General features: G+C 44.3%; 1 protein-coding gene and 1 long non-coding RNA gene across 6 annotated transcripts in view; one reads left to right on the plus strand and one right to left on the minus strand.

The window, feature by feature from the left end:
• LOC118380936 (mitogen-activated protein kinase kinase kinase 12-like) overlaps positions 1-26,114 on the plus strand; it is a 109,732-nt gene that overhangs the window by 51,854 nt on the left and 31,764 nt on the right. For all 5 annotated transcript variants that reach the window (XM_052526404.1, XM_052526403.1, XM_052526407.1 and 2 more), the window contains exons 3-7: positions 17,402-17,585; positions 19,069-19,260; positions 21,241-21,399; positions 24,291-24,449; positions 24,686-24,794. In XM_052526404.1, the coding sequence (XP_052382364.1) occupies positions 17,402-17,585; positions 19,069-19,260; positions 21,241-21,399; positions 24,291-24,449; positions 24,686-24,794 (803 nt within the window). The remainder of the gene's footprint in view (positions 1-17,401; positions 17,586-19,068; positions 19,261-21,240; positions 21,400-24,290; positions 24,450-24,685; positions 24,795-26,114) is intronic.
• Positions 9,421-12,484, minus strand: LOC127932084 (uncharacterized). Its single transcript, XR_008143976.1, has 3 exons — positions 11,959-12,484; positions 10,994-11,195; positions 9,421-10,052 (listed from the first exon to the last, which is right to left on the minus strand). It is a non-coding gene; the product is annotated as an uncharacterized LOC127932084 (long non-coding RNA).

The raw sequence follows: 26,114 nt of genomic DNA on the forward strand, positions 1-26,114 counted from the left end.
CTGGCAACACTAGTTACAGGTTATAACACGCTCTCTGACAACACTAGTTCAGGTTATACCTAGGGCCCTGGCAACACTAGTTACAGGTTATATCTAGCACCCTGACAACACTAGTTCAGGTTATACCTAGCACCCTGGCAACACTAGTTACAGGTTATACCTAGCACCTTGACAACACTAGTTACAGGTTATATCTAGGCCCCTGGCAACACTAGTTACAGGTTATATCTAGGGCCCTGACAACACTAGTTACAGGTTATATCTAGGGCCCTGGCAACACTAGTTACAGGTTATACCTAGCACCCTGACAACACTAGTTACAGGTTATATCTAGGGCCCTGGCAACACTAGTTACAGGTTATATCTAGGGCCCTGACAACACTAGTTACAGGTTATATCTAGGGCCCTGGCAACACTAGTTACAGGTTATATCTAGGGCCCTGACAACACTAGTTACAGGTTATATCTAGGGCCCTGGCAACACTAGTTACAGGTTATAATTAGGGCCCTGACAACACTAGTTACAGGTTATATCTAGGGCCCTGGCAACACTAGTTACAGGTTATAATTAGGGCCCTGACAACACTAGTTAGAGGTTATATCTAGGGCCCTGGCAACACTAGTTACAGGTTATAATTAGGGCCCCGACAACACTAGTTACAGGTTATATCTAGGGCCCTGGCAACACTAGTTACAGGTTATAATTAGGGCCCTGACAACACTAGTTAGAGGTTATATCTAGGGCCCTGGCAACACTAGTTACAGGTTATATCTAGGGCCCTGACAACACTAGTTACAGGTTATATCTAGGGCCCTGGCAACACTAGTTACAGGTTATATCTAGGGCCCTGGCAACACTAGTTACAGGTTATATCTAGGGCCCTGACAACACTAGTTACAGGTTATATCTAGGGCCCTGGCAACACTAGTTAATGGTTATACCTCGGGCCCTGACAACACTAGTTACAGGTTATACCTAGCACCCTGACAACACTAGTTACAGGTTACATCTAGAGCCCTGGCAACACTAGTTACAGGTTATATCTAGGGCCCTGACAACACTAGTTACAGGTTATATCTAGGGCCCTGGCAACACTAGTTACAGGTTATATCTAGGGCCCTGGCAACACTAGTTACAGGTTATATCTAGGGCCCTGACAACACTAGTTACAGGTTATACCTAGCACCCTGACAACACTAGTTACAGGTTATACCTAGGGCCCTGGCAACACTAGTTACAGGTTATATCTAGGGCCCTGGCAACACTAGTTACAGGTTATATCTAGGGCCCTGGCAACACTAGTTACAGGTTATATCTAGGGCCCTGGCAACACTAGTTACAGGTTATACCTAGCACCCTGACAACACTAGTTACAGGTTATACCTAGGGCCCTGGCAACACTAGTTACAGGTTATATCTAGGGCCCTGGCAACACTAGTTACAGGTTATGACTAGGGCCCTAACAACACTAGTTACAGGTTATATCTAGGGCCCTGGCAACACTAGTTACATGTTATATCTAGGGCCCTGGCAACACTAGTTACAGGTTATATCTAGGGCCCTGATGACACTAGTTACAGGTTATAACTAGCACCCTGACAACACTAGTTCAGGTTATAACTAGGACCCTGACAACACTAGTTACAGGTTATAACTAGGACCCTGACAACACTAGTTACAGATTATAACTAGGGCCCTGACAACACTAGTTCAGGTTATAACTAGAACCCTGACAACTACATCCCTTAGTTACTACTACTACAACAGTACAAATATTACTACAGCAGATATCTACAGTTATTACTACTACTACAACAGTACAAATATTACTACAGCAGATATCTACAGTTATTACTACTACTACAACAGTACAAATATTACTACAGCAGATATCTACAGTTATTACTACTACTACAACAGTACAAATATTACTACAGCAGATATCTACAGTTATTACTGCTATTAGAACAGTACAAGTATTCACCCTCCTATTGGGTGTGATCCTACAGAATGTTCTTTACAACTTGAACAGATAATGGAATGATAGCTTTAGCTTTTTGGTATGCCTCTTCAGGACATGCTTGCTTTTAATTTGAACAAAAGCTTTGATATGTTAATTATTAGGTCTGCATGTGATTGTGTCTAATTACATCAACCAGTCGGTGGTGAAATTAACCACAATTAAAACACACCAGCAAGCACACTGTAAACAAACACTCTCTCTCTCTGACTGGAGAGATGGAGTGAGATTGAGAGAGAGTGAGAGATTTAGAGAGAGAGGGGAAGGTAGAGAGGGAGAGAGAGAGAGAAAGGTAGAGAGGGAGAGAGAGAGAGAGAGGTAGAGAGGGAGAGAGAGAGAGAGGGGAAGGTAGAGAGGGAGAGAGAGAGAGAACGGTAGAGAGGGAGAGAGAGAGAGAGAGGGGAAGGTAGAGAAGGAGAGAGAGAGAGAAAGGTAGAGAGGGAGAGAGAGAGAGAAAGGTCGAGGGGGAGAGAGAGAGAGAGAGAGAGAGAGAGGGGAAGGTAGAGAGGGAGAGAGAGAGAGAAAGGTCGAGGGGGAGAGAGAGAGAGAGGGGGGAAGGTAGAGAGGGAGAGAGAGCTGTATGGGATATGAGAGAGTGTTTGGGCAGTATGGGATATGAGAGAAAGTTTGGGCTGTATGACATATGAGAGAGTGTTTGGGCTGCATGAGAGAGTTTGGGATATATGAGATATGAGAGAGAGTTTGGGCTGTATGAGATATGAGAGAGAGTTTGGGCTATATGAGATATGAGAGAGAGTTTGGGCTATATGAGATATGAGAGAGAGTTTGGGATATATGAGATATGAGAGAGAGTTTGGGATATATGAGATATGAGAGAGAGTTTGGGATATATGAGATATGAGAGAGAGTTTGGGATATATGAGATATGAGAGAGAGTTTGGGATATATGAGATATGAGAGAGAGTTTGGGATATATGAGATATGAGAGAGAGTTTGGGCTGTATGAGATATGAGAGAGTGTTTGGGATATATGAGATATGAGAGAGTGTTTGGGCTGTATGAGATATGGGAGAGAGTTTGGGATATATGAGATATGAGAGAGAGTTTGGGCTGTATGAGATATGGGAGAGAGTTTGGGATATATGAGATATGAGAGAGAGTTTGGGCTGTATGAGATATGAGAGAGAGTTTGGGATATATGAGATATGAGAGAGAGTTTGGGCTGTATGAGATATGAGAGAGTGTTTGGGATATATGAGATATGAGAGAGTGTTTGGGATATATGAGATATGAGAGAGTGTTTAGGCTATATGAGATATGAGAGAGTGTTTGGGCTGTATGAGATATGAGAGAGAGTTTGGGATATATGAGATATGAGAGAGAGTTTGGGCTGTATGAGATATGAGAGAGTGTTTGGGATATATGAGATATGAGAGAGTGTTTGGGCTGTATGAGATATGAGAGAGAGTTTGGGATATATGAGATATGAGAGAGTGTTTGGGCTGTATGAGATATGAGAGAGTGTTTGGGCTGTATGAGATATGAGAGAGTGTTTGGGCTATATGAGATATGAGAGAGTGTTTGGGCTATATGAGATATGAGAGAGTGTTTGGGCTGTATGAGATATGAGAGAGTGTTTGGGCTATATGAGATATGAGAGAGTGTTTGGGCTATATGAGATATGAGAGAGTGTTTGGGCTATATGAGATATGAGAGAGTGTTTGGGCTATATGAGATATGAGAGAGTGTTTGGGCTGTGTGAGAAATTTGTGTGCGTTTGTATGTGTGCATTCACGAATGTATACGTGTGTGTGTGTGTGTGTGTGTGTGTGTGTGTGTGTGTGTGTGTGTGTGTGTGTGTGTGTGTGTGTGTGTGTGTGTGTGTGTGTGTGTGTGTGAGAGAGAGAGAGAGAGAGAGAGAGAGAGAGAGAGAGAGAGAGAGAAAGAAAGAGAGTGAGAGATAGTGTGTGTGTGTGTGTGTGCGGTGACTGTGTCTGTTAATATAGATGAGAGGTGCAGGGTCAGTGTGTGGTGTTGAATAATGTATGAGTTAGATTTGGTGGGAGGAGTCCCAGGGGAGGGGTATGAGGAGTCCCAGGGGAGAGGAACTATTGTAGAAGGCAGGCTGCAGACATAAACAGGCCTCCCTGCCTGACTCCCTATGCAAGCACAGACAGACAGACAGACAGACAGACAGACAGACAGACAGATAGACAGATAGACAGATAGACAGATAGATAGATAGATAGATAGATAGATAGATAGATAGATAGATAGATAGATAGATAGATAGATAGATAGATAGATAGATAGACAGATAGATAGATAGATAGATAGATAGATAGATAGATAGATAGATAGATAGATAGATAGATAGATAGATAGATAGATAGATAGGCTGGAGGGACTGCCAGGCTGAGCAATGGAGTGGGGAAATGAAAAGGAAAAATGTCCCTCTGAAGCTTTTTATGGAGTATGCCAATCTTCTCTTTTTCATTCTCTCTCTCTCGCTCTCTCTCACTCTCCCTCATTCAGTCTCTCTCTCTCCCCATATCTTGCACTCAGTACAGAATGTTCTCCTTCTGAATCTAGAAGAGAACAAGAACAGTAGATGTGACTATAATAAAGCCTCTTTGTGCCAGGGAAGGGCTGTTTTGTTAAGGTGGTCATTGTAAAGCGGCAGACAGAGGGTAAGTCCCAAATTACACCTTATTACCTCTATGGTCCCTGGTCTAAAGTAGTGCACTATATAGGGAATAGGGTGCCATAGGGCTCTGGTCTAAAGTAGTGCATTATGTACCCTAACATACCTTAAGGGAAGAATTCGGCAGTACCTGTATGGTTAGTGAGAAAGTCCATATTGCAAATGTACGGTCCCTTACTAGACGTCCGAAATCGTTTGTAAAATTCGCGGACGGCGTCGGGCCGAGCGGCAGGGCCGGACCTACCAGGAAGTCATCAAATGAACGTTGTCGGACATTCGGTTTCCGTTTTACAAAAATAATAAGATTTATGTCATTTTTCCCATGTCCCGGAAATTCCCACAAGAGGGCATAAGCAATCATATGGCTATTGCTACAAAACATCACGATTCACGACGGGGCCTTATCTCGAAAACTGAAAATATTTAGAAGCCGAAACTCGGTGAGCGTAGGGGCGGCATAATGGGCAGTTGGCCCCGAACAAGATGGCGTCTAGGCCTCAACGGTTTTTGAGTTATGGCCATTTATCTGGGATTAAAGGTCCAAAATGAAAATAGAGAAATTATTTTTCCACTTCACGTCAAAGTCAAGGAGCCTCCGGTGTCAATAAAAAAGAACCAGCCATTTATCTATCGTCATTTAAGAGAAATCGTACAACGACACCTTGGTGATGTTCACGGATAGGTGTTTTTTTTTTCAACGGTTACAGATCCAGTTGCAGGTTGTTCTTACGAATCTTTTTAAAGTGTGCTGCGGAGCTCTGCGAGATTTCTGTGATTTTCTATGATTTTCTGAAATAACACACACTCACTAAACCCTCCGTAAATAACTCAGTTCTTAACGTAAAGACTTAAAACTCAGGATTCTGTAAAGGCATACCCCAATCATGATATGAGTTTATTTATAGCTTCCTGTGCCAACCGGAAGTGCCTTTAATGGTGTCACAGTGGCAGTTTCCATGGGTTAAAAAGGTCAGATCTTTTCAAAACTTCATATGTGTGACTAGGTAACCCTCATGAACTGTAAATCAGTCATTTCTCCCAGCAGATGTCAAAGAAAAGCTCTCACACGCACACACAGCAAGGATGGAGTGAAAAAGTGTGGTTCTTAAAGACACAGAGAGCAGGCAATGGCATAAACATAATGTCTAGGCCGTGCCGAGTTCAACGAGATATCCCGCTTGACCGTAGCTCGCTCGGTCTGAGCGCAGCGACCATTAGAAAAGTAGGCCCAAAATGAAGCCTGCCCCACAACGTCATTTGCTTTTGGGTGACAGTGAGAGAACCGTTAGGGTGAGAAGCACAATTCGACCTCAGGTATGTTCCTAAGGTCCTTCCGATCCGTGCAAGCCTAACGTTGACAGTGTGGCATTAACCCTTAATAGTTAAAAGATGGTGTTTACTTCAAAAAGTTTGCATTGATTTCTCTCCCCATAGGAATACATTGCCTTTACCCCTAAATTCAACCTGAAGTCTATATGGGTTATGAATGCCGTATGAACCTGTCTTTGGTAACAGTCCATCAGGCCAGTATGAGGTCTACCTGTGTTGATTCTAAGCTTCCTGGACCAACCGGAAGTGGTTAAAATCACCCTAAAAGTGTTTTTCCATTACCTGCCTGCAGTTTGATAGACATAGTGCATTCAACCCTGTGTAAATCAGTCAATTCTTAACGTAAGGACTTAAAACTCAGGATTCTGTAAAAGCATAGCCCAGTGAGGATATGTGTTGACTTATAGCTTCCTGTGACAACCGGAAGTGCCTTAATTGGTGTCTCAGGGGCTGTTTCGAGGGGTTAAAAAGTCAGATCTGTCCAAAACTTCATATGTGTGATTAGGCAACCCCCATGAACTGTAAATCAGTCATTTTTCCCATAAAATTTCAAAGGAAAACTAAATCACACAGACACACAACTTGGAAGGAGGGACGTATTGGGGTTGTAGAGACAGACAGTGCCTCCAATAGTTAGCTTTGTTCGAGCTAAAAAGAACCGTCAGACCTAGAGTTCCGAAACTTTAGAAACCTGTTCTAGACCTCGGGTCGATAGTGCGTGGTGAGTTAGGTGGCTCTAGAAGGTTCTCGGACCGAGAAATAGCCTCGTACATTTGCAATGATTTCAATTCATTTTGACCATTACGAAAATGGCGACATTTAGAAAAGTCTCAGAGACACAAGACTAGGTGCATTGGAACCGGCTCGGCCCATAGAGACGGACCCCAACGTTTCGGTCCGATAGCTCATTCAAGGACCCCATAGCAAGGCATGGAAAAAGTGGATTTTCAGCACCAATTAGGGTTTTACTCGGGCACCGAAGGACCTATCGAGCCGAAACTCGGGATTCGGGGTCGCCTCACATAGGCCTTCACATAATGTCTGACCTGGACCCGCAGCTAGAACGTAACTATGTGTTTTACGTTTTTATTATGTTTTAAACTAATGGCGCTGTGAATTATGGGCCTGCTCTGACATATGTGATAGTTGGCTTCTAAATGAGTTGGAAAAAGTGGGTTTGGTGTCAATTGGTATCAGTTTGGTGTCAGAATGACATCTAATTGACTGGTGGACACTGACTTGCTAGTTGACTTTTGTACATTAGCAATATGTTTAAACGGAGAGGGACCATCACCAAAATGGCATTCTGAAATCAACACAAAAAATGGCATCACCATAGTCTCCAGGCTGTGCAGAGTTCAACGAGACGCCCCGCTTGACCGTAGCTCGCTCTGAGTGCAGCGACCTTGAAAAAAAGAAGGCGCAAAGGAAGCCTGGCCCTCAATGTCATTTGCTTTTGGGTGACAGTGAGAGAACCGTTAGGGTGAGAAGCACAATTCGACCTCAGGTACGTTCCTGAGGTCCTCCCGATCCGTGCAAGCCTAACCTTGACCATGTGGCATTAACCCTTAATAGTTAAAATAAGGTGTTTACTTCAAAGAGTTTGCATTGACTTCTCTCCCCATAGGAATACATTGCCTGCACCCCTAAATTCAACCTGAAGCCTATGTGGGTTATGAATGACTTATGAACCTGTCTTCTATGACAGTCCATCAGACCACTATGAGGTCTACCTGTGCCAATTATAAGCTTCCTGAAGCAACCGGAAGTGGTTGAAATCACCTTATCAGTGTTGATCCATACACTGCATGCAGTTTGATAGACATAGTGCATTCAACCCTGTGTAGATCAGTCAATTCTTAACTTAAAGACTTAAAACTCAGGATTCTGTAAGTGGCTATGTCAATCAAGACATGTGTTTACTTATAGCTTCCTGTGCCAACCGGAAGTGCCTTTAATTGGGTCACACTGTCTGTTTTGAAGGGTTAGAAAAGTCACATCTCTCCAAAACTTCATATGTGTGACCAGGTAACCCTCCTAAACTGTAAATCAGTCATTTCTCCCAGCAGATGTCAAAGAAAAGCTCTCACACGCACACACAGCAAGGATGGAGTGAAAAAGTGTGGTTCTTAAAGACACAGAGAGCAGGCAATGGCATAAACATAATGTCTAGGCCGTGCCGAGTTCAACGAGATATCCCGCTTGACCGTAGCTCGCTCGGTCTGAGCGCAGCGACCATTAGAAAAGTAGGCCCAAAATGAAGCCTGCCCCACAACGTCATTTGCTTTTGGGTGACAGTGAGAGAACCGTTAGGGTGAGAAGCACAATTCGACCTCAGGTACGTTCCTAAGGTCCTTCCGATCCGTGCAAGCCTAACCTTGACCGTGTGGCATTAACCCTTAATAGTTAAAAGAAGGTGTTTACTTCAAATAGTTTGCATTGATTTCTCTCCCCATAGGAATACATTGCCTTTACCCCTAAATTCAACCTGAAGTCTATATGGGTTATGAATGCCGTATGAACCTGTCTTTGATAACAGTCCATCAGGCCAGTATGAGGTCTACCTGTGTTGATTCTAGGCTTCCTGGACCAACCGGAAGTGGTTAAAATCACCCTAAAAGTGTTTTTCCATTACCTGCCTGCAGTTTGATAGACATAGTGCATTCAACCCTGTGTAAATCAGTCAATTCTTAACGTAAGGACTTAAAACACAGGATTCTGTAAAAGCATAGCCCAGTGAGGATATGTGTTGACTTATAGCTTCCTGTGCCAACCGGAAGTGCCTTAATTGGTGTCTCAGGGGCTGTTTCGAGGGGTTAAAAAGTCAGATCTGTCCAAAACTTCATATGTGTGATTAGGCAACCCCCATGAACTGTAAATCAGTCATTTTTCCCATAAAATTTCAAAGGAAAACTAAATCACACAGACACACAACTTGGAAGGAGGGACGTATTGGGGGTTGTAGAGACAGACAGTGCCTCCAATAGTTAGCTTTGTTCGAGCTAAAAAGAACCGTCAGACCTAGAGTTCAAACTTTAGAAACCTGTTCTAGACCTCGGGTCGATAGTGCGTGGTGAGTTAGGTGGCTCTAGAAGGTTCTCGGACCGAGAAATAGCCTCGTACATTTGCAATGATTTCAATTCATTTTGACCATTACGAAAATGGCGACATTTAGAAAAGTCTCAGAGACACAAGACTAGGTGCATTGGAACCGGCTCGGCCCATAGAGACGGACCCCAACGTTTCGGTCCGATAGCTCATTCAAGGACCCCATAGCAAGGCATGGAAAAAGTGGATTTTCAGCACCAATTAGGGTTTTACTCGGGCACCGAAGGACCTATCGAGCCGAAACTCGGGATTCGGGGTCGCCTCACATAGGCCTTCACATAATGTCTGACCTGGACCCGCAGCTAGAACGTAACTATGTGTTTTACGTTTTTATTATGTTTTAAACTAAAGGCGCTGTGAATTATGGGCCTGCTCTGACATATATGATAGTTGGCTTCTAAATGAGTTGGAAAAAGTGGGTTTGGTGTCAATTGGTATCAGTTTGGTGTCAAAATGACATCTAATTGACTGATGGACACTGACTTGCTAGTTGACTTTTGTACATTAGCAATATGTTTAAACGGAGAGGGACCATCACCAAAAGTGACATTCTGAAATCAACCCTAACGAGCCATGGAGATGAACCAGAATCACTGCCCAGCTATCCCGAGTTCATCGGGCCAGTCAATTTCACATTCCTGCAGGATTTTTATAGCATGACAAATTCGTGATGGTACCTGCCCATTGAACCATATTGCAAATGCACAGTGACTTTGCAAAAGTGAGAAAACATAAACAAATGGACATGATGAAATCAACACAACGAGTGATGGAAATGTACAACTATCACTGCTCAGCCATCCTGTGTCCATCAGACCAGTCAATTTTGCATTTTTGAGCATGTCAAATTTCATATGGTAAATGCACATTGAAACATATTGCAAATGCGCGCGCACTTGCAATATGATTCTATAGTGTAAAAACATCACCTAATGGACATGATGAAATCAACACAACGAGTGATGGAAATGTACAACTATCACTGCTCGGCCATCCTGTGTCCATCAGACCAGTCAATTTTGCATTTTTGAGCATGTCAAATTTCATATGGTAAATGCACATTGAAACATATTGCAAATGCGCGCGCACTTGCAATATGATTCTATAGTGTAAAAACATCACCTAATGGACATGATGAAATCAACACAACGAGTGATGGAAATGTACAACTATCACTGCCCGGCCATCCTGTGTTCCCATAGCGAGCATTAATATCAGAATGACCGGTAAATGCATTTACAACCATATTTTAATTTTTGGGTTACCAGTTGCACAACAATGCACGTGCATTTGCAATATGATTCTATAGTGAAAAAACATCACCTAATGGACATGATGAAATCAACACAACAAGTGATGGAAATGTACAACTATCACTGCTCGGCCATCCTGTGTTCATCAGACCAGTCAATTTCACATTCCTGCATTTTTATAGCATGACAAATTTCATATGGTAAATGCCCATTGAACCATATTGCAAATGCACAGTGACTTTGCAAAATGATTCATAAACAAATGGACATGATGAAAACATCACAACAGGTGATGGAAATGTACAACTATCACTGCTCAGCCATCCTGTGTTCATCAGACCAGTCAATTTTGCATTTTTGAGCATGATGGTAAATGCACATTGAAACATATTGCAAATGCGCGCGCCATCCAATATGATTCTATAGTGAAAAAACATCACCTAATGGACATGATGAAATCAACACAATGATGGTGTAAACTATCACTGCATCCTGTGTCCATCAGACCAGTCAATTTTGCATTTTTGAGCATGTCAAATTTCATATGGTAAATGCACATTGAAACATATTGCAAATGCGCGCACTTGCAATATGATTCTATAGTGTAAAAACATCACCTAATGGACATGATGAAATCAACACAACGAGTGATGGAAATGTACAACTATCACTGCCCGGCCATCCTGTGTTCCCATAGCGAGCATTAATATCAGAATGACCGGTAAATGCATTTACAACCATATTTTTATTTTTTGGGTTACCAGTTGCACAACAATGCACGTGCATTTGCAATATGATTCTATAGTGAAAAAACATCACCTAATGGACATGATGAAATCAACACAACAGTGATGGAAATGTACAACTATCACTGCTCGGCCATCCTGTGTTCATCAGACCAGTCAATTTTGCATTTTTGAGCATGTCAAATTTCATATGGTAAATGCACATTGAAACATATTGCAAATGCGCGCGCACAGTGCAATATGATTCTATAGTGTAAAAACATCACCTAATGGACATGATGAAATCAACACAACAGTGATGGAAATGTACAACTATCACTGCTCGGCCATCCTGTGTCCATCAGACCAGTCAATTTTGCATTTTTGAGCATGTCAAATTTCATATGGTAAATGCACATTGAAACATATTGCAAATGCGCGCACTTGCAATATGATTCTATAGTGTAAAAACATCACCTAATGGACATGATGAAATCAACACAACGAGTGATGGAAATGTACAACTATCACTGCCCGGCCATCCTGTGTTCCCATAGAGCATTAATATCAGAATGACCGGTAAATGCATTTACAACCATATTTTTATTTTTGGGTTACCAGTTGCACAACAATGCACGTGCATTTGCAATATGATTCTATAGTGAAAAACATCACCTAATGGACATGATGAAATCAACACAACGAGTGATGGAAATGTACAACTATCACTGCTCGGCCATCCTGTGTCCATCAGACCAGTCAATTTTGCATTTTTGAGCATGTCAAATTTCATATGGTAAATGCACATTGAAACATATTGCAAATGCGCGCATGATTCTATAGTGAAAAAACATCACCTAATGGACATGATGAAATCAACACAACGAGTGATGGAAATGTACAACTATCACTGCTCGGCCATCCTGTGTCCATCAGACCAGTCAATTTTGCATTTTTGAGCATTTCAAATTTCATATGGTAAATGCACATTGAAACATATTGCAAATGCGCGCGCACTTGCAATATGATTCTATAGTGTAAAAACATCACCTAATGGACATGATGAAATCAACACAACGAGTGATGGAAATGTACAACTATCACTGCTCGGCCATCCTGTGTTCATCAGACCAGTCAATTTTGCATTTTTGAGCAAGGTCAAATTTCATATGGTAAATGCACATTGAAACATATTGCAAATGCACGTGCACTTGCAATATGATTATATAGTGAAAAAACATCACAAAATGGACATGATGAAGTCAACACAACGAGTGATGGAAAGGAACAACTATCACTGCCCGGCCATCCCGAGTTCATCAGGCCAGTCAATTTTGCATTTCTGCAGGATTTTTGAGCATGTCAAATTTCTTACGTCATTTGGCCCACAAAAAAATCCTTATGCACAATTTAAAAAAATATATAAAAAAATATGATAATAAAATTGGACAAAAGTATATTCATACAGTTCTTACACATGTGTAATTGACAAAAAAATTGAAAGAATTTCAAAAACGGTCCAGAAAGCACTTTTTTAAGGGTGTGTGAAGTTTTTACAAAATTTTGACATTTTTGACTTTTGACTTTGACTTCCTATGAAATCATATTGGAATTGGACAAAACATATTCCTTATGCGCATGTAAAAAAAAAAAAAAAAATTATGATAATAAAATTGGACAAAAGTATATTCATACAGTTCTTACACATGTGTAATTGACAAAAAATTGAAAGAATTTCAAAAAACGGTCCAGAAAGCACTTTTTAAGGGTGTGTGAAGTTTTTACAAAATTTTGACATTTTTGACTTTTGACTTTGACTTCCTATGAAATCATATTGGAATTGGACAAAACATATTCCTTATGCGCATGTAAAAAAAAAAAAATTATGATAATAAAATTGGACAAAAGTATATTCATACAGTTCTTACACATGTGTAATTGACAAAAAATCGAAAGAATTTCGAAAAACGGTCCAGAAAGCACTTTTTATGGGTGTGTGAAGTTTTTACAAAATTTTGACATTTTTGACTTTTGACTTTTGACTTCCTATGAAATCATATTGGAATTGGACAAAACATATTCCTTATGCGCATATAAAAAAATTAAAAAAATTATGATAATAAAATTGGACAAAAGTATATTCATACAGTTCTTACACATGTGTAATTGACAAAAAAATCGAAAGAATTTCGAAAAACGGTCCAGAAAGCACTTTTTAAGGGGTGATAAGTTTTTGAAAAAAGTTCATTTTTTCAAAATTTTACTTTTGGACATTAATTTGGGTTACATATCCAATATGAAAAACCCCGGTGGAGCGCATTTGCCCCCTGTTGAATTTTTAAAGTGTTACAACTGGCAATTACCATATGGCATTTGCAATACACTTTGGATGAATCAACGCCGAATTGGGTGGTATTGGCCAATGTGTATATGGTTTGTCCGATGCCAATGACATGCCATTCATTTTTGTCCAATACAGGGGTATTCCAATACGCTTTCCACTCTAAATCCTGCTTAGTGCCATTGTGGCAAAGGGACTGTAACAAGACTCCTGTACTCTGGAGGGGTGTGGAGAGAGGGAACGGGAGAATATGGATGAGAGGAGGAGAGGAGGAGGAGAGGAGGAGGAGGAGAGGAGGAGGAGGAGAGGAGGAGGGAGGAGAGGAGGAGGAGAGAGGGAACGGGAGAATGGGGATGAGAGGAGGAGAGGAGGAGGAGGAGAGGGTGAGGAAAGGGGAAAGGAGGGGTGAGGGAAGAGGGGATTTGGGAGGCTAATATAGAAAGGTAGCAGAGGAGGGGGAGGGATTCCCTAGGGAGGGGTGTGTTGGGGATGGGTAGTGGGGGGGTGATAGGGGAGGGATATGGAGTGAGAAGGGGTTGATGGGGTCTGGATATGGAGTGGGAAGGGGGTGATGGGGAGGGATATTGAGTGGGAAGGGGGTGATGGGGAAGGGGATATTGAGTGGGAAGGGGGTGATGGGGGAGGGATATGGAGTGGGAAGGGGGAAGGGGGTGATGGGGGAGGGATATGGAGTGGGAAGGGGGTGAAGGGGGTGATGGGGGAGGGATATGGAGTGGGAAGGGGGAAGGGGGGTGATGGGGGAGGGATATGGAGTGGGAAGGGGGAAGGGGGTGATGGGGAGGGATATGGAGTGGGAAGGGGGAAGGGGGTGATGGGGAGGATATGGAGTGGGAAGGGGGTGATGGGGGTGATGGGGGAGGGATATGGAGTGGGAAGGGGGAAGGGGGTGATGGGGGAGGGATATGGAGTGGGAAGGGGGTGATAGGGGAGAGATATGGAGTGGGAAGGGGGGTGATGGGGGAGGGATATGGAGTGGGAAGTGGGGTGATGGGGAGGGATATGGAGTGGGAAGGGGAAGGGGGTGATGGGGGAGGGATATGGAGTGGGAAGGGGAAGGGGGGTGATGGGGAGGGATATGGAGTGGGAAGGGGGTGATGGGGAGGGATATGGAGTGGGAAGGGGGTGATGGGGGAGGGATATGGAGTGGGAAGTGGGGTGATGGGGAGGGATATGGGTGGGAAGGGGAAGGGGGTGATGGGGGGAGGGATATGGAGTGGGAAGGGGGAAGGGGGTGATGGGGGAGGGATATGGAGTGGGAAGGGGGATGGGGGAGGGATATGGAGTGGGAAGGGGGTGATGGGGGAGGGGATATGGAGTGGGAAGTGGGGTGATGGGGAGGGATATGGAGTGGGAAGGGGGTGATGGGGGAGGGATATGGAGTGGGAAGGGGGGTGATGGGGGAGGGATATTGAGTGGGAAGGGGGGTGATGGGGGAGGGATATGAAGTGGGAAGGGGGTGATGGGGGAGGGATATGGAGTGGAAGGGGTGTGATGGGGGTAGGGATATGGAGTGGGAAGGGGAAGGGGGTGATGGGGGAGGGATATGGAGTGGGAAGGGGGAAGGGGGTGATGGGGGAGGGATATGGAGTGGGAAGGGGAAGGGGGTGATGGGGAGGGATATGGAGTGGGAAGGGGTGATGGGGGTAGGGATATGGAGTGGGAAGGGGGAAGGGGGGTGATGGGGGTAGGGATATGGAGTGGGAAGGGGGAAGGGGGTGATGGGGGAGGGATATGGAGTGGGAAGGGGAAGGGGGTGATGGGGGAGGGATATGGAGTGGGAAGGGGGTGAAGGGGGTGATGGGGGAGGGATATGGAGTGGGAAGGGGAAGGGGGTGATGGGGGAGGGATATGGAGTGGGAAGGGGGAAGAGGGGTGATGGGGGAGGGATATGGAGTGGGAAGGGGGGTGAAGGGGGTGATGGGGGGAGGGATATGGAGTGGGAAGGGGGAAGGGGGGTGATGGGGGAGGGATATGGAGTGGGAAGGGGGTGAAGGGGGTGATGGGGGAGGGATATGGAGTGGGAAGGGGGAAGGGGTTGATGGGGGAGGGATATGGAGTGGGAAGGGGGAAGGGGGTGATGGGGTCGGGGATGTGAAGTCTGCCTGGTGAGGGGAGACAGGATGTAGAATTCACTGCTTTAGTCCCTTCCTGCACCGGGGGAATTTTCAGATACATTTGTCAAATTAACCAAGACGACCATGAATGATTAATGATCTGTGTTGATTGATTAGTCTTTTAGGAGTCTATAAATGATTACCAAATGGTTTTCATACGAAGTACAATTTTTATATTCTGTTGTTTGTAATTGTCTTTCTTTCGTACATGGCTTATACTGAGACTATGTCGATAATTTAAAGGAAGATGGATACTGTATGTCAAGGAATGGTGTCTATCCTAGATTTAGCAATATCGGAAATATTTGTTTTTTATACTGAACAAAAATATAAACGTAACATAGAATGATATCAGTAACTTTAAATAAATTCATTAGGCTCTAATCTATGGCTTTCACATGACTGGGCAGGGGTGTAGCCATGGGTGGCCTGGGAGGGCATAGGCCCACCCACTGGGGAGCCAGGCCCAGAAAATCTGAATGAGTTTTCCCCTCACAAAAAAAGCTTTATTATAGACAGAAATTCTCCTCAGCACACCCCCTTACCCTCCTCAGACGATCCCGCAGGTGAAGAAGCCGGATGTGGAGGTCCTGGGCTTGCGTAGTTAGTTACACGTGGTCTGCGGATGTACTGCCGTTTGGATGCACTGCCAAATTCTCAAAAAACGACTTTGGAGGCGACTTATGGTAGAGAACTGAACATTCTATTTCCTGGCAACAGCTCTGCTGGACATTCCTGCCGTCAGCATGCCAATGCACTGCGCCCTTCAAAACATGAGACATCTGTGGCATTGTGTTGTGTGACAAAACGGCACATTTTAGAAGGGCCTTTTATTGTCCCCAGCACAAGGTGCACCTGTAATCATGCTGTTTAATTAGCTTCTTGATATGCCACACCTGTCAGGTGGATGGATTATCTTGGCAATGGAGAAATGCTTAATAACGAGGATGTAAACAAATGTGTGCACCACATTTTTGAGAGAAATAAGCTTTTTATGTGTATGGAACATTTCTGGGAACTTTTATTTCAGCTCATGAAACACGTGACGAACCTTTTGCGTTTTATATTTTGGTCGAGTTGTAACTGTCATTCTCAAAGTATTGACTCACTCATTCCCTCTTAAACTGGATGTTTGGACCCTTTTTGTCTACCAGTACTGTATGTCACTGATCTCTCTCTTTTTGTTCTCTCTCTCTCTCTCTCTCTCTCTCTCTCTCTCTCTCTCTCTCTCTCTCTCTCTCTCTCTCTCTCTCTCCCCCTGCCTCTCTCTCTCTCTCTCTCTCTCTCTCTCTCTCTCTCCCCCTGCCTCTCTCTCTCTCTCTCTCTCTCTCTCTCTCTCTCTCTCTCTCTCTCTCTCTCTCTCTCTCTCTCTCTCTCTCTCTCTCTCTCTCTCTCTCTATCTGTGTCTCTCTCTGTCTGTCTGTCTGTCTGTCTCTCTCTCTCTCTCCCTGTCTCTCTCGCTCTCTCTCCTGTCTCTCTCTCTCTCTCTGTCTCTCTCTCTCTCTCTCTCTCTCTCTCTCTCTCTCTCTCTCTCCCTGTCTCTCTCTCTCCCTGTCTCTCTCTCTCCATGTCTCTCTCTCTCTCCCTGTCTCTCTCTCTCTCTCTCTCTCTCTCTCTCTCTCTCTCTCTCTCTCTCTCCTGTCTCTCTCTCTCTCCCTGTCTCTCTCTCTCTCTCTGTGTCTCTCTCTCCCTGTCTCTCTCTCTCTCTCTGTCTTTCTCTCTCCCCCTCTCTCTCTCTCTCTCTCTCTCTCTCTCTCTCTCTCTCTCTCTCTCTCTCTCTCTCTCTCTCTCTCTCCCCTCCCTCCCTCCCTCCCTCCTCTCCAGAGCTCTGGGAGGTGCCGTTTGAGGACATCTCTGAGCTGCAGTGGGTAGGGAGCGGGGCCCAGGGGGCCGTCTTCCTGGGTAAACTCCACGGACAGGAAGTAGCTGTGAAGAAGGTTCGAGACATCAAGGAGACAGACATCAGACATCTGAGAAAACTCAAACACCCCAACATCATCACCTTCAAGTAAGAATACAGTACAGTAGAATACAGTACAGTCTAATACTGTAAAATACAGTATAGTAGAATACAGTAGACTACAGTACAGTAGAGTACAATACTGTATAATACAGTAGAAAACAGTACAGTATAATACAGTACAGTCTAATACTGTAAAATACAGTACAGTAGACTACAGTACAGTAGAGTACAATACAGTAGAATACAGTACAGTAGAATACCGCACAGTATAGTACAGTAGAATACAGTAGAATACAGTACAGTAGAATACAGTAGACTACAGTACAGTAGAGTACAATACAGTAGAATACAGTACAGTAGAATACAGTACAGTAGAGTATAATACAGTAGAATACAGTACAGTAGAATACCGCACAGTATAGTACAGTAGAATACAGTAGAATACAGTAGAGTACAATACAGTGGAATACAGTACAGTAGAATACAGTACAGTAGAGTAGAATACAGTACAGTAGAGTATAATACAGTAGAATACAGTACATTAGAGTACAGTACAGTAGAATATAATACAGTAGAATACAATACATTAGAGTAGAATACAGTAGAGTATAATACAGTAGCATACAGTACAGTAGAGTAGAATACAGTACATTAGAGTGTAATACAGTATAATACAGTACAGTATAGTATAATACAGTAGAATACAGTACAGTAGAGTATAATACAGTACAATACAGTAGAATACAGTACAGTAGAATACAGTACAGTAGAGTATAATACAGTATAATACAGTAGATTAGAATACATTACAGTAGAATACAGTACAGTAAAATACAGTAATGTAGAGTATAATACAGTAGAATACAGTACAGTAGAGTATAATACAGTACAATACAGTACAGTAGAATACAGTACAGTAGAGTATAATACAGTACAATACAGTAGAATACAGTACAGTAGAATACAGTACAGTAGAGTATAATACAATATAATACAGTAGATTAGAATACATTACAGTAGAATACAGTACAGTAAAATACAGTAATGTACAGTAGAATATAATACAGTAGAATAATACAGTACAGTAGAATATAATACAGTAGAATACAGTACAGTAGAATAGAGTTGAATATAGTACAGTAGAGTATAATAAAGTACAATACATTAGAATACATCACATTAGAATACAGTAGAATACAGTAATGTAGAGTATAATACAGAAGAATACAGTACAGTAGAGTACAGTACAGTAAAGTATAATATAGTAGAATACAGTACAGTAGAATACAGTAATGTAGAGTATAATACAGAAGAATACAGTACAGTAGAATACAGTACAGTAGAATTCAGTACAGTAGAATACTGTACAGTAAAGTATAATATAGTAGAAGACAGTACAGTAGAATACAATAGAATATACCCAGGCCCGTGCTATTTATATTACCTTAATGGAGAACTGTGTTACTAATCCTCCCTTCCTTCTCTCCTCGCTCTTCCCTCTCCTCCCTCTCTGCTCTCCTCCATTCAGGGGTATCTGCACCCAGGCCCCGTGTTACTGTATCCTAATGGAGTACTGTGCCCAGGGCCAGCTGTACGAGGTGCTGAGGGCGGGTAGGAACATCACCCCCTCCCTGCTCATCGACTGGGCCATGGGCATGGCAGGAGGCATGAACTACCTCCACCTCCACAAGATCATCCACAGAGACCTCAAGTCGCCCAAGTAAGTAGTCCATGATAACTATGCTTTAGCTTGGGAGCAGATCTATATGTGCTTGAGCCAATTACCTCTGTTGTGTTCCTTGTCATGCCAAACATATGGTGGTACAGGAAGTAGATAACATTGAATATCATATGTTTTAGGGGTGTTACCAGACCTCAATATCATATTCTTGTATGAGACATTTGATTAGTTCTAGGGACTGTGTTGTGTCTCTCTGTGGCTACCGTACCTTCCCCTGACTGTCTCTCTGTGGCTACAGTACCTTCCCCTGACTGTCTCTCTGTGGCTACAGTACCTTCCCCTGACTGTCTCTCTGTGACTACCATACCTTCCCCTGACTGTCTCTCTGTATCTACCATACCTTCCCCTGACTGTCTCTCTGTGGCTACCGTACCTTCCCTGACTGTCTCTCTGTGGCTACCGTACCTTCCCCTGACTGTCTCTCTGTGACTACCATACCTTCCCCTGACTGTCTCTCTGTGGCTACCGTACCTTCCCCTGACTGTCTCTCTGTGGCTACCGTACCTTCCCCTGACTGTCTCTCTGTGGCTACAGTACCTTCCCCTGACTGTCTCTCTGTGGCTACAGTACCTTCCCCTGACTGTCTATCTGTGGCTACCGTACCTTCCCCTGACTGTCTCTCTGTATCTACCATACCTTCCCCTGACTGTCTCTCTGTGGCTACCGTACCTTCCCTGACTGTCTCTCTGTGGCTACCGTACCTTCCCCTGACTGTCTCTCTGTGGCTACCATACCTTCCCCTGACTGTCTCTCTGTGACTACCGTACTTTCCCCTGACTGTCTCTCTGTGGCTACCGTACCTTCCCCTGACTGTCTCTCTGTGGCTACCGTACCTTCCCCTGACTGTCTCTCTGTGGCTATTCGTACCTTCCCTGACTGTCTCTCTGTGGCTACCGTACCTTCCCCTGACTGTCTCTCTGTATCTACCGTACCTTCCCCTGACTGTCTCTCTGTGGCTATTCGTACCTTCCCCTGACTGTCTCTCTGTGGCTACCGTACCTTCCCCTGACTGTCTCTCTGTATCTACCGTACCTTCCCCTGACTGTCTCTCTGTGGCTATTCGTACCTTCCCCTGACTGTCTCTCTGTATCTACCGTACCTTCCCCTGACTGTCTCTCTGTATCTACCGTACTTTCCCCTGACTGTCTCTCTGTGGCTACCGTACCTTCCCTGACTGTCTCTCTGTGGCTACCGTACCTTCCCCTGACTGTCTCTCTGTGACTACCGTACCTTCCCCTGACTGTCTCTCTGTGACTACCATACCTTCCCCTGACTGTCTCTCTGTGGCTACCATACCTTCCCCTGACTGTCTCTCTGTGACTACCGTACCTTCCCCTGACTGTCTCTCTGTGGCTACCGTACCTTCCCCTGACTGTCTCTCTGTGGCTACCGTACCTTCCCCTGACTGTCTCTCTGTGGCTATTCGTACCTTCCCCTGACTGTCTCTCTGTGGCTACCGTACCTTCCCCTGACTGTCTCTCTGTATCTACCGTACCTTCCCCTGACTGTCTCTCTGTGGCTATTCGTACCTTCCCCTGACTGTCTCTCTGTGGCTACCGTACCTTCCCCTGACTGTCTCTCTGTGGCTACCGTACCTTCCCCTGACTGTCTCTCTGTGGCTACCGTATCTTCCCCTGACTGTGCCTGTGTATCTACCGTACCTTCCCCTGACTGTCTCTCTGTATCTACCGTACCTTCCCCTGACTGTCACTCTGTGGCTACCGTACCTTCCCCTGACTGTGCCTGTGTATCTACCGTACCTTCCCCTGACTGTCTCTCTGTATCTACCGTACCTTCCCCTGACTGTCTCTCTGTGGCTACCGTACCTTCCCCTGACTGTCTCTCTGTATCTACCGTACCTTCCCCTGACTGTCTCTCTGTGGCTACCGTACCTTCCCCTGACTGTCTCTCTGTGGCTACCGTACCTTCCCCTGACTGTGCCTGTATACTCTATTCTAGTATGTTGATCACCTATGATGATGCGGTGAAAATCTCTGACTTCGGGACGTCTAAGGAGATGAGTGATAAGAGCACCAAGATGTCGTTCGCCGGTACGGTGGCCTGGATGGCCCCAGAGGTGATCAGGAACGAACCTGTATCAGAGAAGGTCGACATCTGGTAAGAGAAAACACCTTCTTACATTTTCCTTCGTGCTTTATAGCATTATTTAGTTTGATATCAACCCATCTGAAAAAGAGACCTGTTAAAATAAAGGTTAAATAAAATAAAATCTTTACAAATCATTTAAGTATAATATTTATAATTTTAGCGACCGCTCTTATCCAGAGTGCCTTGAGCCGACCCTGCCTTTCTGTTTATTTATTTCTGTTTCCTTCTCCATCCATCCATATCTCCCTCCCTCCCTCCTTAGAGAGGAATGCTGGCTAATTCAATTATTGATTTGCCAGATGCTCTTGTGCTCTGGAGAGGCTGAAATATCCTTTCTATAGCCTGTGTCCTGGCCCTGGGCCTAGAGCACACTACACTGGATATGGGGAGGGTCTGATTTCACACTGATCCTACACGACTGAAAGATGAGAGAGTGATTTCTCCCAGAGTCGGATGGTAGAGTCTGATTTCCACACATTTTAACAGATTTTTTTTTGTGAACATTTTAGTAACACTCTAATTTAGGGTCTTACAATCAATGCTTTCAACTATATAAATGTAGGTCCATGATCATTTCTACACAGTTTTGATGTTTTTGTTTTCTCACTTAAATGTAGACTGACGTCGTTTTCCCCCCAACACCACCCTCGGGCCGGTTCAAATAGGCTCGAGTTTGACACGCGAACTAAGAGGAGAATGTAGACAGTATGTATCTATCTCTGGTTCTACATTACCGGTCTACATTATGTCCTGCCCTTATCGCTGTGTATTCTGAGAGAAAAGATGATTTGAGGTGTGCTGTTTGTTCTGTCTGGTCTGCCTTAACATGCTCTGACAGTTGGGCCAGACTTCTGGCTATATATAAAAGTACATTGGGTCTTCTGTAGACGGTAAAATGAGAAGTCATTTTTACAAACTCCATTTTAACGAGAGTGTTCCTAAGGAAACCATTGCATAAAGGGCATTGTGACAAAGACTGTGGCAAAGACTGTGACAAAGACTGTGACAAAGACTGTGACAAAGACTGTGGCAAAGACTGTGTCAAAGACTGTGGCAAAGACTGTGACAAAGACTGTGGCAAAGACTGTGACAAAGACTGTGGCAAAGACTGTGACAAAGACTGTGACAAAGACTGTGGCAAAGACTGTGACAAAGACTGTGACAAAGACTGTGACAAAGACTGTGGCAAAGACTGTGACAAAGACTGTGACAAAGACTGTGAAAAAGACTGTGGCAAAGACTGTGACAAAGACTGTGACAAAGACTGTGACAAAGACTGTGGCAAAGACTGTGACAAAGACTGTGGCAAAGACTGTGACAAAGACTGTGACAAAGACTGTGACAAAGACTGTGACAAAGACTGTGACAAAGACTGTGGCAAAGACTGTGACAAAGACTGTGGCAAAGACTGTGACAAAGACTGTGGCAAAGACTGTGGAAAAGACTGTGACAAAGACTGTGACAAAGACTGTGACAAAGACTGTGGCAAAGACTGTGACAAAGACTGTGACAAAGACTGTGACAAAGACTGTGACAAAGACTGTGGCAAAGACTGTGACAAAGACTGTGGCAAAGACTGTGACAAAGACTGTGGCAAAGACTGTGACGAAGACTGTGACAAAGACTGTGACAAAGACTGTGACAAAGACTGTGACAAAGACTGTGGCAAAGACATCCTGATGCTATTGGTGTTCTCTCCCTCCCACATGATGCTATTGGTGTTCTCTCCCTCCCACATGATGCTATTGGTGTTCTCTCCCTCCCACATGCTGCTATTGGTGTTCTCTCCCTCCCATGATGCTATGATGCTCTCCCTCCCATTGGTGTTCTCTCCCTCCCACATGATGCTATTGGTGTTCTCTCCCTCCCACATGATGCTATTGGTGTTCTCTCCTCCCACATGATGCTATTGGTGTTCCTCCCACATGATGCTATTGGTGTTCTCTCCCTCCCACATGATGCTATTGGTGTTCTCTCCCTCCCACATGATGCTATTGTGTTCTCTCCTCCCACATGATGCTATTGGTGTTCTCTCCCTCCCACATGATGCTATTGGTGTTCTCTCCCTCCCACATGATGCTATTGGTGTTCTCTCCCTCCCACATGATGCTATTGGTGTTCTCTCCCTCCCACATGATGCTATTGGTGTTCTCTCCCTCCCACATGATGCTATTGGTGTTCTCTCCCTCCCACATGATGCTATTGGTGTTCTCTCCCTCCCACATGATGCTATTGGTGTTCTCTCCCTCCCACATGATGCTATTGGTGTTCTCTCCCTCCCACATGATGCTATTGCTGCTTTTTCCCTCCCACATGATGCTATTGGTGCTTCCTCCCTCCCACATGATGCTATTGGTGTTCTCTCCCTCCCACATGATGCTATTGGTGCTTTCTCCCTCCCCACAATACTATTGGTGCTTCCTCCCTCCCACATGATGCTATTGGTGCTTTCTCCCTCCCCCACAATACTATTGGTGTGCACCAGAGTTGCCGTGGTGATCCAGATCCAAGGTGTCATCAACAACAACCTTTCCATAGTTACTCCCCTGGGACGGGACCTCCCTTATCCCCCATCCTCTACCCGACGGCAGGGGAAGAGCCACACCCTGGCACCGGGAAGACTAGGGCTAAAAGCCAGGGGAGCCCAGTACACACATAAACACACACTGACCGACTGGCACTTTTCACACAAACATGTAGCCTACACAGCCTTGTTTTTGTATAAAATGGGAAACTATATTGTAAGCACGAGGGTATTAGGACACATGGAAGAGGCTATAATACAAACGATGCAGATGTTGTTTTTCACACTGGCTCCTGAAAACCCATCTTTACTGTCCAGAAGTGTTCATTTTAAAGAGTAGTATGGACTCATGGCATCTCTCTCCTTCTCTCTGCAGGTCGTTTGGTGTGGTGCTATGGGAGATGTTGACCGGAGAGGTGCCGTATAAAGACGTGGACTCTTCAGCCATCATCTGGGGGGTGGGAAACAATAGCCTGAACCTACCTGTCCCAGAGAGCTGCCCAGACGGATTCAAGATACTGCTGAGACAGTGCTGGTGAGACAGAGGGATGGGAGGGAGGGAGGGAGGGAGGGAGGGAGGGAGGGAGGGAGGGAGGGAGGGAGGGAGGGAGGGAGGGAGGGAGGGAGGGAGGGAGGGTACAGGCATAAAGAGGGGATGGGAGGACAGGGCATGAACATGTTTAACAAATAGAAGAGGATTTTAAGTAATCAGAAGATGTAGATGTTGTACATTGTAGTTGTATTTAAAGATATGTGTGTATCTGCCTCCAGGAGCAGTAAGCCCAGGAACAGACCTTCATTCAGACAGATCTTACTGCACTTGGACATCGCCTCCGCTGACCTGCTGTCTACCCCACAGGAGACATACTTCAAATCTCAGGTACTGTCACATGAGTAAACAGAGTACTAGAATGGCAATTGACACGCTGGCAACATGACTACAGGACAGCCATCTTTAAATGAAATGTTCATTTTAGAGTTATAAAGGTTTATGTCACTAATATTTCCAAGAGAGACACTTTTGTAAAACAAAATCACTGGGCGAGCCGCCATACCCCATCGGAGAACATGGGTTGTGTGGGGGGTCACAAAGTCAAATTGATTCAAAACATGAAATTAAACAGATTCATACATGATATTTAAGATAAACTCACTGTCAACTGCGTTTATTTTCAGCAAACTTAACGTGTAAATAAGATTCAACAACTGAGACAAAAACTAAACAAGTTTCACAGACATGTGACTAACAGAAATGGAATAATGTGTCCCTGAACAAAGGCGGTGTCAACATCAAAAGTAACAGTCAGTATCTGGTGTGGCCACCAGCTGCATTAAGTACTGCAGTGCATCTCCTCCTCGTGGACTGCACCAGATTTGCCAGATATTGCTGTGTGGATCGAAGGAAGTATGCTGTGGAGTGATTGAAATGTGCATCAGAAAGGTATTGAAAAGTTGAGGAAAACATCAAACAATCTTATCCTGTGCAGATTTCTCACTCTGCATTCCTACCGAGTCCTGCACAGGTTATGTTGTACATGGAAACAGAACACAGGTATAAACTCCTATATGGGGCTCCTATGTATAAACTCAGGGTATGGGGCTCATAGTTGGTAATTCCTAGAATGAAAACAAATTCAAGACGCGCCAGAACCCGCTTTTATCTCTCTGTTTGTCCCAAGACGCTAAAGGTTATTTACATGACCACGGTTCTATGAAGTAAGTGGCACATTCAGCTGACTGAGGAAAACAAAACAAGTTCTTTCAGATTATTACCGCAAGCCGCCAATCAAGTCGCAGAGAGAAGCATGGGTCTCGCACGACGCGCAATGACTATGCCTGGTTTATGACTATGCCTGGTTTATGACAAAGGACACTATAGTATAGTAGTGAGTCTCTATGAATACAGAAAGAATACTGTTCCTACTAAAGCCAACTAGCAGCTCTTTCTCTCTCTCTCACTCAATACCAATTTCCCTGCTGTCTGTCGAGGAAAGATATATGTTGCCTTGTAAAATTACAAGCTGATGGACAAGTGCCCGTGCATGCAATTACACAGGCAGTCACATAAGCACGACCCCAATAAACACACATCAGTTTTCCTGATTCATTTCCTCCTGGCTGCGTCCCGTTGCTTCTGAACCTGATGGCATCTAGTGACGCAAATACCAGCCCCAAAACTGCCATCTCTCTGCCTCTCCTC

Source organism: Oncorhynchus keta, chromosome 10 (assembly GCF_023373465.1).
Source record: "Oncorhynchus keta strain PuntledgeMale-10-30-2019 chromosome 10, Oket_V2, whole genome shotgun sequence".
NCBI lineage: Eukaryota > Metazoa > Chordata > Actinopteri > Salmoniformes > Salmonidae > Oncorhynchus > Oncorhynchus keta.